Below are 15,547 nucleotides of genomic sequence, written 5' to 3'. Positions count from 1 at the left end.
CCTAAAGACCTCATACTATGAAGACATTTTATATCATTTTAAATTCATGCTCTTTTCCATATCTTTCAATATAGGACTTTGACTATATCTCCAACAATCCTCCCCTCAAATGAATGACCACCATTACTCTTATGGTGTGGTCATCCCCGCAAGTATTGGGTCACTCTTAACCTATTTCAGGTCTCCCCGCAAGCATCCACTCATCTTGACATGCTCCGGGCCTCCCTGCAAGCATCCACGTCCGGTCACTCTGACCTGCTCTAGACCTCCCCATAAACATCCGCGTCTAGTCACTCTTGGCATGCTCCAGAACTTCCTGCAAGTATCCGGTCACCTTGACCTGCTTCGGGCCTCTTCGTAAGTATCCGATCATCTTGACCTGCTCCAAGGCTCCCCACAAGTATCTGGTCACCTTAACCTACTCTGGGCCTCCCCACGAGCATCCAGTCACCACGACCTACTCCGAGTCTCCCTGCAACTCAGTTCAAGGTCACCCCACATTACATCTAGTATGGACTATGGCTCTAATACCATGTGTTGGGACCAAAGGAATTCACATATCTTTATAATGACATGATATTGTCCACTTTGGGCCTCAACCCTCGTGACTTTATTTTTGGATTCTACCCAAAAGGCCTCATACCAATGGAGATATCTTACATCCTTTTAAACTCATGATCTTTTCCATATCTTTTCAATATAGGACTTTGATTGTATCCCCAATAACTATGTTTCTCAAAATAAACGACCATTACAACTCATTTAAGTCGAGGTAAATAGTTGTGTTTTTCGTCTTCCTTGAGATAACGACTGCATTATCCATGTCCTCACATAATAATAGTTCGTTGTTTTAATTTTTGATAGCTGGAGCCGTTTCAGTTTAGTCTGCGCGAGCTTAGAGCCAGAAGTAGGGAGTCGATAGTTTAGAGCCGAGAGCTGAAAGTTGGTAGCCTGGATCTGAGAATCAGGAGTTAGTAGTCTGCAGCCGAGCGTCGATAGCATGAAGTCGAGAGTCAGTAGCTCAGAATCGGGAGTTAGGAGTTGATAGCCTAGAGCCGAGAGTCGATAATCGGTAGCCTAGAATTGGGAGTCAAGAGTTGATAACATGACTTTTCTAACTTTGACTACCATCGTAATAAAACTTTTGATATTTTTAACCATGTAACCTTGGCTGATTACCTTTTATCAACTATTATAACTTAAATACTTTAATTCTGATGTTGAATGCTAATAATATTATATCATACTAATTACATTTCATATCATAATCTATATTATAATAATTATGTATCATGTATAAATACTTTCTTTTTAATTAATATTATATTATAATAACTACAACATAATAATTACTATATAATTACAATTTATTTCTAATCAATAGAGATGAATATTATGTTGAATCAATAAAAGAATCAGTTACCATTGTAATTTTATTATTTTATTAAGAATCTATCTCCTCTAGTTATTAATTTTTGTGAAGCCTAAAAAAAATTATCTTAATATTCTTTTTTCTTTGAACATTAAAAATAATTTCAAAGTTTATTAGTAATTTCTACAAACGTATCAATTAGGGATCTAGGCGTATTATTAGAAAATTTTCTCATTAATGGATTTAGAATTTGAGACTTAGCTATGGCGTATCATTAAGAATTTTTTTTTCAGTAATCAATTAGAAATCTAGAATTCTCCATAGTCCTACATCTTAGAATTGATAACACTACGAGTAAAGAAACTTCTATAAATACCTTGGGCTGACAATATTAGAAAATATATTTTTCTCAACTTTTTAACTAAGATCAAATATGATATTAAATTAATTTTTTATAAGGGAAGCCTATTATGATATTTTTGAGAGATTTAAATTAATTTTTTTATGAATGAGAATATGTTACCTGTGTTATATTACACACCCCCATCAAAAAAAAAAAACTATTTTCTATAAATCAATTCTTCTTTCCTCATATCTCTTCTTCCCTACATTACCCCCACCTGGTTATGGGGCTGAGCTCATGCAATTATATTATCCCACCAGATATAAGGGGTTGGGCCGAGCTCAAGCAATTATATTATCCCATCAGATATAAGGGGCTTAGCTCGTAGAATGCAATGCTTGTCCATAATCGTAAGTAAATATTATAATTATTTAGCAATTATAGGATGATAACTATTATAATTATATACCTAGTTGTAATAGGTATAATCATATATACGCTGTCATAGGTACGAAAATATAAAAAAAAATTTAAAAATAAAAATAAATGAAGATAAAATAAGATATTATTTTAATAATAAATAAATAAAGATATCTTGTATTTTTGCCCTTCCCTATAGTCTGCAAATCTTATCCCTATCACCACCACTATCCTCGGACACTTAATTGATTTCTTTGACTAAAAAAATAATAGAATGCTACCATTCTGATTTCAAAATGGTAAAAAAAAACTAAAAAATTAAGGAGAGAAACAATAAAATATATATTAATGTCATTTTCAAATAAAAATAGAGAGGAATTTATTATGGCTGATATATAAATAAATCTACCACAATAAATTTCTTTGGAAAGCCTTTAGGCTGGATATATTTTCCAAACGAAAATTAATTATTTGTACTAAAAAGTTTATCTAAAATATTAAAATCACATATATATTTTAAATTACTTGGTTACTTTTAATATCTTCGACTTCCTCTTTGAGTGATACATGGAACAACAATTTTAAAAACAAATTAATTTGTTTATTTCCGCTCCTACAAAATATCAAATTCAAAGCAGTTTTCTACAAATTAATTATATATCTTGTTTAATTTCATGTATCTTCTTCTTTGTGCTAGCCACAGGAAACAGCAAGGAGAAAGAAAACAACATCTACTATTTCATGCGGCACATGGAGAACAATGAATAAAACGTTTTCTTCAAAATATATATATTCGACATCGACTTTCTATGAAGCATTAATTACAACATCTACTATTTCATGCCGCACATGGAGAACATTGAATAAAACGTTTTCTTCAATATATATATATTCGACATCGACTTTCTATTAAGTATTAATATGAAAAAAAAAATCGAAAAACCGTTTTCTTCTCTTTATATATAATATATGGTTGTAAACTATTCAAAGTCCACATCTTATTAAAATATTAAGATTAATGTGTATTTTAAGGAATTATGCAATACAGTGGCAAGAAAAATGAGAAAAATATAATCCACAAAAACGCACACAAGAGACGCTCCCATATAATCAATTTATATTAAAATTTTACTCAAAATATTAATAGTTTAGATAGTTTCAAGTATTTGATTCACGTAATAGTTTAAAAGTTGCTCTTGGATTTTTAAATTTTAAAAGTTTGACCTTTAAACTACTTTAGAAATTATTTAAATATAAAATATTCCGACAGTTGCTTCAGTCACGATCGAGGGGAACTTAACCTCGCATCGACTCTTATTGATAGTTGATACGTTGCTTTCCTTATATTGTTGCTTGCTTTTTTATTGGTTATGATTTGAAAATAAAAATAAATTTAAGCCGACGCAGCTTAACTTTTTTTTTTCTTTTATGTTTTTGATGGGTTTTTTAAATTTCTAATTATATTAATAAGATTTTATATTTAAAATTTAAGGATTGGATTATAATATTTACAAAAATAAATTGATTTTTTTTAAGGTGCACACTAAATATACTGTCTTGAAAATAAAAATAAGATATATAAATAAATAAATTTTAGCAGAAGTTATATATTTAGTTTAAAAAAAATAATAATTATACTATATTTAACTGACATGGAGAGAGATGGAACTTTCGCAATTTCTTTGAGATTTTATATTCAATAAATTCATTGTGCGATAACTAGTTGACGACAAGTCAACGTTCCGAAATCCGAGGTGATGTCGAATCAAAGAACAATCGATTGATATGACAAAAATTAAAGAAATGAGTTTCACATTAAGTTTGGAAAAAAATATATATCATAATTATTAATTTTACGTATGCTATGCATGTTTCATGCCTCTCGGATCCAGTGGTGGTAAACAACTAGCGTACGAGGAGTCATATTTACGTCGTTATCAATCATAAATTCATTGGCCATCTCCAGTAGCCAGCCAAGGGTGTCGGCGTCATTCCAAAGTAATTTTGAATCCCGATTACGCCCTGCATCCAATCTTATTTTTAAGTCTGAATTAAAATCCAAAGGGTAGTTCAATTCGACAAGAAATAACAAAAGAATTATGTTAGAATTATGATGTTTAAGTACGTTTGATGATGTGAAGATCAAGAGGAGTTTATTTGGCACAGGTTAATCGTCATGATATAGGGTCAACGTCAGAGACTCTTTTCCTTGTTTGATTTTTATTTTGTAGGAGTGAGGTATTCATCTCGTCAATGATCATCATATCCCCAACTTTCCAACTTCTCGCATTCGAACAGGATCATTTCAAATCCTTGTTTTCAATGTGTCCTCTCCATGTGCTACCTTGGAAGATTATTAAATTTGGTCAGCACAAAAATTAATTATGATCCTTTTCCCGCGATCGACGATGATGTTGGTTATTATGTCTAATTGATGAGTTTAATTATAAGTTTTGCATATAAGTACAAATCGAACCATAAAGTGATCTAACTTAGACTTATTGAGTTTCGGTTATTAGATGTAGACCTTGTATGTGCAGAATATATAATTCCGTATATATTATCATCTATGGGCTGATAATAGATGTCCACTATATATAGTGTTGGTCCCCAAGAGTTTAGGGTTTAATTTTGATAGAGCTTTTGGTTCCTCATTGACCTAAAACTTTTCGGCGCCGTCACCCCTAAGCCTCTTGGAAGCTTCCTTTTCTTTCCGCTGCATATTCTTCCACAGAGATTATTTCTGGACGACGCTAAAGACAAGGATGACTTTTAAATCAGGTTCCTTGTCATATTTATTTATATATTTATTTTTCTTGTGCTATGTTCTTGATCAAACTAGATCTTCTTGTTTTTGTATTTCCTATATGTGAATTTTTTATATCTTAGAATCCATGCGGTTTATGTTTTTACAAGAACTATTAATTGGTATCAGTACCAAGTTTTTGTTTCATCGTTTTCATTGACAATAAAGTCTAAATTTTTTGTTGATTTATCAAGTTTTTACTAGTTAATATAAATTTTTTGATTGTCGAAAATTATATAAGAAAAAAACTAGGATAGATTGATTTTTCAATTTTTTTTTGTGTTTCTGCGAAGAATACAAAGAACGATGAAAACCGTCACAATTTAATCTAATTTTATTAGGTACAATTGTGAAAGTTCAATTGATTATTTTGGTCGAGCAATCAACTACTAAGTCTAAAATTTTGAACAAAAATAATTGAAATTTAATCGATTAACTATCTTAAATTTATGACTAGGTCAATTTTAAATAAGTTAAGTTTATGTTTATTAATCAATTGGGACTTATGATTTAATCGATTAAATTCCTTATAGATCCATTAAAGAAACAGTTAGGTTAATGTTTCATGCCATTAATCAACAAACAATATGTTCGTGTTTCATATAATTAAAAAAAATTAAAACAGTAATTTACTATTTCATAAAAAAAAAGATGTTTTTTCCATTAAAATTTCTTTAAATAGTAGCTTATTGTTTGAGTAGAAAGAAAAAAATTAAATAAACAAACTATTTCGTCGAAATAGAAACAGAAGAGAAAAATAATAATAATTAAAAAATTTTAATGCATAAATAATTAAAGAATTAAATAATATTAAACAATACTATTTAATTATTAAACTTGAAGGAGGATTCTATATAGGGTCATGTAGTCGTATATAATAGACTTTTAAATCGATTGTGATAATCGATTGGATAAAATCAAATTGACTGTCATATGATATCAATCGATTAATAAGTCTAATTTAGATTTGTTAAGGCTGATTAAGTAAATTTCTGTTCGAATTAAGTTCCTAAAATTTTCTTGAATTTATCCACACAACGTGCTACTAAGTTGAATTAATGTGTCGGTCCAAAGGAAGGTACCTCAGGTAGATTTAGTACATTTTGTGTTAATAGACGTATATCTATGCTAAAAGTAATCGGCCTAAAGGAAAATTACTTTTATGCCAGATATATGCATAAGGTAGCTTACAACTATAGAACAAAATATTATTTTGTTCAGATCATGCATAAAGTATGTCGGCCCAAAGGAAGACATATTATGTGGCTGATTAAGGTTGTTGTAAGCTATGGACTAAAATATAACTCATATAAAGTGTCATATTATACGCACAATGGGTCGGCTCAAAGGAAGACATATTGTGTGGTCAATTAAAGTTTGAGTTATATTAGAGAGTATCACTAACAAATAATGTGTTGGCCCAAAGGAATGCACATTATGTTGTATTTAGTATTTCATAAAGAGCCCATTTATATGCATTTAAAATTTTATTTTACTTAATTTTATATTACTTATATGTTCTTGGCTTTAGTTAAATTGTGAGCTTAAATAAATTTCACTCTTTGAATTTCAATACAATTTGTAACTGCCAACATTAATAACATCTCAACATTAACTAGTTCGAATTTTACAGAATGGAAAGAATACGTGATCGTAGTCTTAGGTTGCATGGACTTAGACTATACATTAAGGAATGATCGTCACGCACCTCTGACCAGTGCTAGCACTATAGAGCAGAGGGTTGAATTTCAACTGTGGGAGAAATCAAATCGCATGTGTCTAACTATCATTAAGCTTTCCATACCGACACCAATAAAGAGCTCAATAATAGAGGGAGGAGATGCTAGGAGTTTTCTGGACCAATTAGCAGACCGATTCATCTCGAATGAAAAGGTCAAGACTACCACACTTCTTACGAAGTTGGTAACCATGCGATACAATACTAAAGGAAATATAAGGTAGTACATTATGGAGATGTCCAATATAACGACAAGTTTGATAGTACTAAAACTCAATATGTCTGAGGGTATGTTAATGTATTTTGTCTTGATGTCTTTACCAACACGGTTCACTCCTTTTAAGATCTCATATAATACTCAAAAGGAAAAGTGGATATTGAATATACTCATAGCTCAATGCGTGCAAGAGGAAGAGAGACTAAAGATTGAGACATCTGAGAGTTCTTACTTAGCATCTGGTTCTGAAAGTACAAGCAAGAAATGTAAGAGGATCAATAACAAACGAAAAGAAAAACAAACTATAGATTCTGAGAGTTTTCTCAACTTTGTTAGTTCGGAAGTCAATCTATTTATTGTATCCATTGTCACTTAGTGGATAAATACCAGTGTTACTACTCACATAAGTGTCACTATACAGGGTTGTCTCACGAGTCGACTTCCACTTAATGGTGAAAGATACATCTATACAGGAAATGAAAAGAAGACTAAAGTCGAGTAGATTGGTGTTTTTAGGCTTTGTTTAGGAACCAATATTTTTCTAGATTTATAAAATATATTTATTGTACCATCTTTTCAATGGAATTTAATTTCAATTTCTCGTATGGATAAATCAGGTTATTATTGTTCATTTAGAAATGTAATTTTCAGTATTTTCTTTAATTCAGTGTTGGTTGGCAGTGATTCCTTGGTTGATAAGTTTTATAAATTAAACACTTTTACTCCTACGGTTAACAACGTAATAATGCATAGTATAGGTACGAAATATAAATTGACCAATGAAACTTCTTCCATGTTGTGACATAGGCATTTAGGACATATATCTAAACAACGCTTAGAAAGGTTAATGCCACATGGAATTCTTGATTCCCTTGACATGTCAGACTTTGATATATGCATAGAGTGTGTTAAGGCCAAGACTACTAAAAAAAAAACAAAGGGGCTAGTCATTGTAGTGACGTTTTGGAGCTAATACATACAAACATTTGTGGACCATTTCCTAAGGCATCTTGGAATGGACGCATATTTTATTAGGTTCATAGACGACTATTCCAAATTTGACTATCTGTACCTTATTCATGAGAAATCACAATCTTTAGACATGTTTAAAATTTTTAAAGCCAAAGTTGAACTTCAACTAGGTAAGAAAATTAAAGTCGTCCGATACGACTGTGGAGGTGAATATTACGGTCGATATGATGGATCAGGTGAACAACGTCCAGGATCTTTTGCGAATTACCTTGCTACATCTTATAATCCCTCTAACAGATACTTCTTTGAAACGAGAAATGTCAAGTTCATTGAGGGCAGTGGGAGTGATAAGGTAAGGGAAATATCTTTTAAGGAATGCATTGACAATCCTCCTGTGGTCACTACTAGTGCGATCAGTAGCGGCGTGATTACTATACCGCACATTATGGGCATTACACATCCAGTGAGCGTAGTGAATCAAGATATTTCCATAACATCTCCAATCCAATTGGAGGAGCCTACCACTGAAATTGAAGTATTGCCTCATATTGATGAGCAAGTAGCTCAACCACCTCAAACACAAGTGTCTTTAAGGCGATCCACAAGGGAACGGAGAACTACGAATTCTCATGATTATGTTTATTTCTAAGAGCATGACTTTGACATAGGGTTGGAAGGTGATCCTACATCTTTCCAAAATTCAAACAATGCTCTAACCCTGAAAGGTCAGATTAACGCCATGCAAGAAGAGTTGAAGTTTATGACAGATAATGACGTTTGATAACTTATCGAATTGTCTGAAGGAAAAAAGCTCGTTGGTTGTAAATAGATATTTAAAACTAAGCGGGATTCAAGGGCAATGTCGAAAAGTATAAGACTCATTTTGTTACCAAGGGATTCACTTAGAAAAAAGACATTGATTACAAGGAGACTTTCTCACCTGTGTTAATGAAAGACTCCCTTAGAGTAGTCATGGCACTTATAGCTCATTATAATTTAGATCTACATCAAATGGACGTAAAGACTGTATTCTTCAATGGAGACATAGAGGAGCCTATATATATGGTGCAACCAGAGAACTTTGAGTCTAAGGACTCAAAGCACCTAGTATTTAGATTAAAGAAGTCCATTTATGTTTTAAAGCAAGTATCCCGTCAGTGGTACCAGAAATTTGATCAAGTGGTTACTTCATTTGGATTTAAAGAGAACCCCGTTGATCAGTGCATATATATCAAGTTTAGTGAGAGTAAGTTTGTTATACTTGTCTTGTACGTGGATGATATATTGCTTGCGAGCAATAATAAGGATTTATTGTATCAAATCAAGTCATTTCTATCTGGTAATTTTGAAGTGAAAGATTTTGGTGAAGTATCTTTTATTTTAGGCATACAGGTTTATTGTGATCGTTTAAGAGGTATTCTTGGGCTTTCATAGCAGACCTATATTGAAAAGGTACTTATAAGATATGGTATGCAGAACTATACACCTAGTGACACACCTGTGTTAAGAGGTGACAAGTTTAGCCTGCTGCAGCGTCCACGACTTGAACTTGAAATAAAGGAGATGGGACAATTCTCATATGCCTCAGCAGTGGAAAGTCCCATGTATGCACAAGTATGTACTTGACCAAATATAGTATTTATAGTGGGGATGTTAGACAGATATGTAAGTAACTTAGGACCATCACACTGGAAAGCGGTAAAGAGAGTGATGCAGTATTTGCAAAGAACTAAAAGACATATGCTCACATATCAGAGATCAGATCATCTGAAGGTGATTGGATATTCAGACTCCGATTTTGCTAGATGCTTGGAAAGTAGGAGATCTACTTCGGGCTACATTTTTATGCTTACTGGAGGGACTATATTTTGGAAGAGCGTCAAGCATACGCTAGTAACCACTTCTACTATGGAAGCATAGTTAGTAGTATGCTACGAAGCATCCAATCATGGGATTTGGCTACGGAACTTCATCACATCATTACATATCATTGATGGCATTGGCATGCCACTAAGGATCTACTGTGATAATAAAGTCGTAGAACTTTATGCCAAGAACAACCGCAATTCGTTGAAGTCCAAGAACATCGACATCTAGTTTCCAGCGATTAAATAAAGAGTTCAGACTAGTCAGATTATGGTAGAGCACATCAACACAGATTCTATCTTGACCGATCCACTCACCAAAGGCTTAGTGTCTAAAGTGTTTCATACGCATGTTGTGGATATGAGAGTCCTTCTTGTGGAAGAAGAATTCATCTAATGGAAGTCTGTATTTATTTTATTGTTCTATATTTGATAATAAAAATAAACATTTTGTTTTGATTATTGTACATACTTAAAGTTCAAAACATTAATGGGAATTTATATGTTTGTTTGATACTTTGACTGTGATATCATCATTTACTACTACTGTTTAGCATTTGATGTTTGTAAATATGATATAGATTTCTTTTGGAACATAAAGTTGATCATGATTTGCTATTGTAGTTTAGCATAAAGTATTTCACAAATATGATTTGACCTCTTTTGAGGTCATCTTAGGACCGGTTGAAAATTGACATATACTGATCACATTTCATGTAATTTTCACTCTACACATCTACATCTTGATCTATGTCATTAATGACATTGGTATTGTGATTACTGTTAGGATTTATTACGATCATATACAATAGCTATGACATCTTTAGTCCTATACTAATGAAGTTAATGGACTAGAATGTTTACAGAGGTATTCTATACCCATAAAGTATGATATCAACTAAATTTTTACTTATATTTCATATACAACTCACAAATAGCCCAAGTAAAAAATTATTGGTTATTATCTCTAATTGGTGGACTTAATTATAAGTTGTGCATATGAGTACAAATCAAACTCATTAAATGTATATAACTTAGGTTTATTGGGTGTCGATTATTGGATGTAGACCTTGTATGTGTAGAACTTATAGTCCTGCATCTATTATCATCTATGAGCTGATAATAGATGCCCACTATATATAGTGTTGGTCCCTAAAGGTTTAGGGTTTAATCTTGACGGAGTTTTTGATTCCCCATTGACCTAAAGTTTTTCGATGTCGTCACCCCTAAGTCTCTTGGAAGACCTTCTTTTTCTTTCCGTTGCATCTTCTTCCACAGAGATTATTTATAGACGACGCTAAAGACAAGGATGCCTCTTCAATTTGGTTCATTGTCATATTTGTTTATATATTTATTTTTCTTATGTCATGTTCTCGATAAAACTAGATCTTTTTATTCTTATATTTCTTATATATAAATTCTTTATATTTTAAAATTTATACGATTTAAATTTTTATACTTGTAAAACAATTCTAACATCGTGGTTATTTAATGTACACGCAAAATTTTTGCATCTCTTGTTTTTATGTACATGAATGTATTCAAGTTTAAGTTTTCAACTTCCAACATCTTCTCCATCCCAATCCATCCCTTTCAACTGCAATCATTCAATTATAAACTTGGGCAGTTCGAGGAAATTGATCCAGGTAGCTACATGCAAAACATTCTAAATTTTCATCTATAAATACCTGGCTGGATGAATTCTGTATCTCAGTCCGGTCTTCTTCCTCAGGCTGGCCTGCCATTTTAATCTCATATACACACTTGAATCGATGGATACGGAGTCATATTACACGGAGAGGATGAAGGAGGAGGTAGCACTGCTCTTCTCCGACGACGATAGCTACTGCTGCTCGCTGCTGCCGCCCTCTGCTTACGATACTGCCTGGGTCGCCATGATCGGCTCCGGTGGCGGCGCCGCACGTCCCCTGTTTCCGCAATGCGTCGAGTGGATCCTCGCGAACCAAAGGAAAGAAGGCTTCTGGGGAGATGGCGAGCGTGCACTCGATTCCGTCGCCGCCACTATCGTCTCTGTTCTTGCACTCCATCAGTGGAACACTGGCCGTGCAAGCATCGAGAGAGGTGGGCATATATATATATATATATATATATATGACTAATTAATTAATTAATAGTATTTGAAACGGTTATAACTTTGAAATGGTAAACATGCAAAGATACTCGTGCAGTGCAAAGATTTTATATATACACATACTAACTAAATCTTAATTTTGAAAGATTTCTTTTTATATATACACACACTAACTAAATCTTAACAGGTTTGCAGTATCTCCGTGCAAATATAGAAAAGATACTCGTGCAGTGCCACGGTGGCATTCCTCGTTGGTTCACAATTGTTTTTCCAGGATTGCTGGAGCTGACGCAATCCAAAGGCTTACGTGTGCTTCGCGGCCATGACGTCATGCAATTAGTGAATGACGTCTTCAAGAGAAGAAGAACAATATTAACAGCGTAAGCAGTCGACTTCATGCTCATCGTAACGCTCAAACTCTATGTTTGCAGTTTATTGCTATTTTATTTATTTATCTATTTATTGTCAGATATAAATTTATTTATTTATTTTGAGAAAAAAAAAAAGAGAACTGGCAGGATATTTCAAACTCGAAGATTCAATCACTGCTGGTCTTTGTTTAATGGCAGATCATCAGGTAGTGATCAATATTACCCACCATTGACAATGTTCCTCGAAGCACTCCCACCAAGCAGCAGGCCAAAACATGAACTGATTCTTGCTCAACTGATGGAAGATGGATCGCTCTTTAGATCTCCATCAGCAACTGCTGCTGCTTTCATGATCACAGGAGATGCTAATTGTCTCAAGTACCTGCAGGACATGATGCAGAGATGTAGTGGCATCGGTGAGCTTATTAATTTCTTATAGAATCATCATGGAACATCAACTTTCGATTAATCACTTAATATTGTAACAGTGCCCCCTGTGTTTCCTGTGGATCAAAATCTCATAAGGCTTTGTCTAGTTGACCATTTGAGTAGACTAGGATGTGGTCAGTTTTTTGAAGAGGAGATCAAGGATCTATTGGACCATAATTACAGGTACACATTACTTTAATTTTTTGATATATCGAAAGCTCATCTCCATTCTTAATGACTCTCTCAATTTCCAGGAATTGGATAAAGCAGCATCAGGAACAGAGCACTACGAACTGTGTTCTATCTGAACAAATATATAGTGATACCTTAGCCTTTTATCTTCTGAGGACATATGGATATCCTGTAACACCAAGTAACTGAACAAGAATTAGCTGCTACCATAAGTCAATTATAAATCCAATAATTAATGACATACTCATCTAACTACATTATGGATTTCAGGGAAACTGTGTTGGTTTATGGACAACAAGGGCATTCTTGTGCATATAAGGGAAAACCACAGTGAGTTCTTGGGAGCCATGTATGGGATCTACAGAGCAGCACAGTTGATGTTCCCTGAGGAAGTTGACCTTCATAATACTAAACTGTTCTCCTTGGAAGTGTTGACAAAATGTCTTCCTCGCAAGGATTTTGAAGGAAACGACAAGGTCATGACAGATTTCCAAAAAGAGGTACAGCATCACACACACAAAAGAAGCTAGCTAGCATGACTTTTTAATGGTGATCGTTAATTGCATACATGTCTGATCTGTTTTGTCAGATCGCACGCGAACTGGAACTCCCGTGGTTACTTAGAATGGACCACCTTGAGCATCGCTTGTATATAGAGAGAACTAAAGGGTACTGGTTGTGTATTGGGAAGACCAACATTTGCAGGTAGTTTTAACAGCCACTCAAAATTTTTAGGTAATTAGAAAGATGCATGTTATCAAATTCATATTTTGCTCAAATGCAGGCTTTCTCACCCAAAATGTCTCATGCAACTGGCCGTGGACAATTTTACAAAACGTCAGTCAATTTACAGAAATGAACTCCAGATGCTGAAGAGGTGTTTCAATTTTCATGTAGATCGTTACATATTTTATATAATTTTTTATCTATGTAGCTGAAAATATAATTTTAATGATAGGTGGTCAGAAGAATCCGGGCTTTCAAAAATGGGGTTCGGCCGAGAAAAAACTACCTACTGTTACTTCTTAGCCACTGTTCCAACATGCCTCCCTCTGCATTGTGAACTAAGGAAAATAGTGGCAAAAAATGCAACCCTAGTCACAATTGCTGATGATTTCTTCGATGAAAAAGGAACGGAAAGTGAATTAGAAACACTAACTGAAGCTGTCAACAGGTATATGTAACAGATATGTATATATTTGCCATCTTAAAATAAAACCTATTTGATTATTGTTATATGTTAATTTGATTCTATATGGCAGGTGGGAAGGAGACAACTTATGTAGCCACTCCAAAGTAATCTTTGACGCACTTCATGAACTTGTAAATGAAGTAGAATTTAATGCATTCCGTGAACATGACAAGACTGTGAAAGATGCCCTTCAAGAAATGGTAGCATAGTGTGTATACACATCGACTTATAGTTTTCCACGAGCGTCTAATGGTTGTTGCTTACCTTTCTGTTCTTCTTGCACTTGAAGTGGCGTGATGCGTTTAACTCTTGGCTAAAGGAATCCAAGTGGAGCAGATGCAAACATGTGCCTTCTACCGACGAGTACATCGATGTCGCGACGGTTTCAGTGGCTATTCAAGTAATGACTCTTCCTGCTTGCTACATCACTCATCCAAAAGTTCCAGTTGATGGCAAATTGGGTTCTCGTTACTGCAAAATGACCGAGCTGTCAATGCTGTGTGCTCGTCTGCTAAATGACATAGGAAGCTATATGGTAATATATAGGGCATTTAATCAATAGTTAATCTGCAATTAGATCAATAGAATTTATATATTTCCTTTCGGAATTTTCAGAGAGAATTAGAGGATGGAAAGTTCAACATGGTTCCACTGTACGTGAAAGAGAATTTGGAGAGCAGCATTGAGGACTCAGTTGGGCATATAAAGACAGTTCTTGAGAGGAAGGGGAAGGAGTTTCTCGAGCTGTTCTTGAACCAAGAATATGGAGGAGTTCCAAGAGTGTGGAAGGAGTTGCACGTGGCCACTCTCAAAGCTTTCTGGATGCTTTATGATTCCAACAATAAATTTGACTCGCCAACCGCGCTGCTCCAAGCTATCAGAATGGCGTTTTATGAACCGCTGGCGATCGATGCTTAGAACGAACTCATTTCTAAGCTTGCTAAGAAGGTTTGTGATTCACATGTATAATATTAGATTGAGTTTCTGAGAGGGAATTAATATAGAATGCAGCATTCATATTAGTCTGTTAGAGGTAGACTAGCAGAGGAGTTTGCTTCGCGAAGCAACAGCCATTGAGTAGGACCACATTCTTGTGATTAATCTGAGAAAGAAGGTAAATTTCGTTCAAGAAAGCCCTTCTTGTCCTGTCGCTCTGGCTGTCGGTGGGAATCAGAGTCCTCTTTATGGTCACTTCACAGTGGCCTGGCTCCAATATTCCTTTAAATACCACGCCGTAGCCTCGACGACCAAGTACTTGGCCGTCATCGAAGTCGTCGGTTCCCCGCTGCAGATCTTGCAGAGTAAAAACTAAAAAGTGTCATCGTACACGCGTATTTTAATACTATATCTTTGTAATATATCAAATAGCTGTCTCAACTTCAAGCCTCCTCTTCTCCTTGCGAAGTTGCAGAACATCTTCATTAATCATGCTTTTGCTTCTCCTAGTGGCGTCATATCGCCTCGTTTGCTCAAATAAACATATCAGGATGAAACAGATCGCAATGAATAAGCAGGAGGAGATGCCTACACAGGTAATT

At 34.2% G+C, this 15,547-nt stretch overlaps 1 protein-coding gene across 1 annotated transcript in view; it reads left to right on the top strand.

Moving 5' to 3' along the window:
* Positions 1-15,014, top strand: part of LOC122035792 (S-linalool synthase-like) — a 31,902-nt gene extending 16,888 nt beyond the window's left edge. Inside the window, exons 3-15 of the mRNA XM_042594897.1 lie at positions 8,166-8,220; positions 11,448-11,815; positions 12,013-12,205; positions 12,395-12,612; positions 12,685-12,808; positions 12,880-12,998; positions 13,088-13,317; positions 13,407-13,522; positions 13,602-13,694; positions 13,776-13,991; positions 14,080-14,209; positions 14,299-14,544; positions 14,625-15,014. Coding sequence (XP_042450831.1) covers positions 8,166-8,220; positions 11,448-11,815; positions 12,013-12,205; positions 12,395-12,612; positions 12,685-12,808; positions 12,880-12,998; positions 13,088-13,317; positions 13,407-13,522; positions 13,602-13,694; positions 13,776-13,991; positions 14,080-14,209; positions 14,299-14,544; positions 14,625-14,927 — 2,411 coding nt within the window. The 3' untranslated portion in view covers positions 14,928-15,014. The remainder of the gene's footprint in view (positions 1-8,165; positions 8,221-11,447; positions 11,816-12,012; positions 12,206-12,394; positions 12,613-12,684; positions 12,809-12,879; positions 12,999-13,087; positions 13,318-13,406; positions 13,523-13,601; positions 13,695-13,775; positions 13,992-14,079; positions 14,210-14,298; positions 14,545-14,624) is intronic.
* Positions 15,015-15,547: the final 533 nt, after the last annotated feature.

Source organism: Zingiber officinale, unplaced genomic scaffold (genome assembly GCF_018446385.1).
Source record: "Zingiber officinale cultivar Zhangliang unplaced genomic scaffold, Zo_v1.1 ctg110, whole genome shotgun sequence".
In the NCBI taxonomy this organism is placed as follows: domain Eukaryota; kingdom Viridiplantae; phylum Streptophyta; class Magnoliopsida; order Zingiberales; family Zingiberaceae; genus Zingiber; species Zingiber officinale.
Note: the sequence above shows the minus strand (reverse complement) of the source record. Positions and strands in the feature narration are given on the sequence as shown.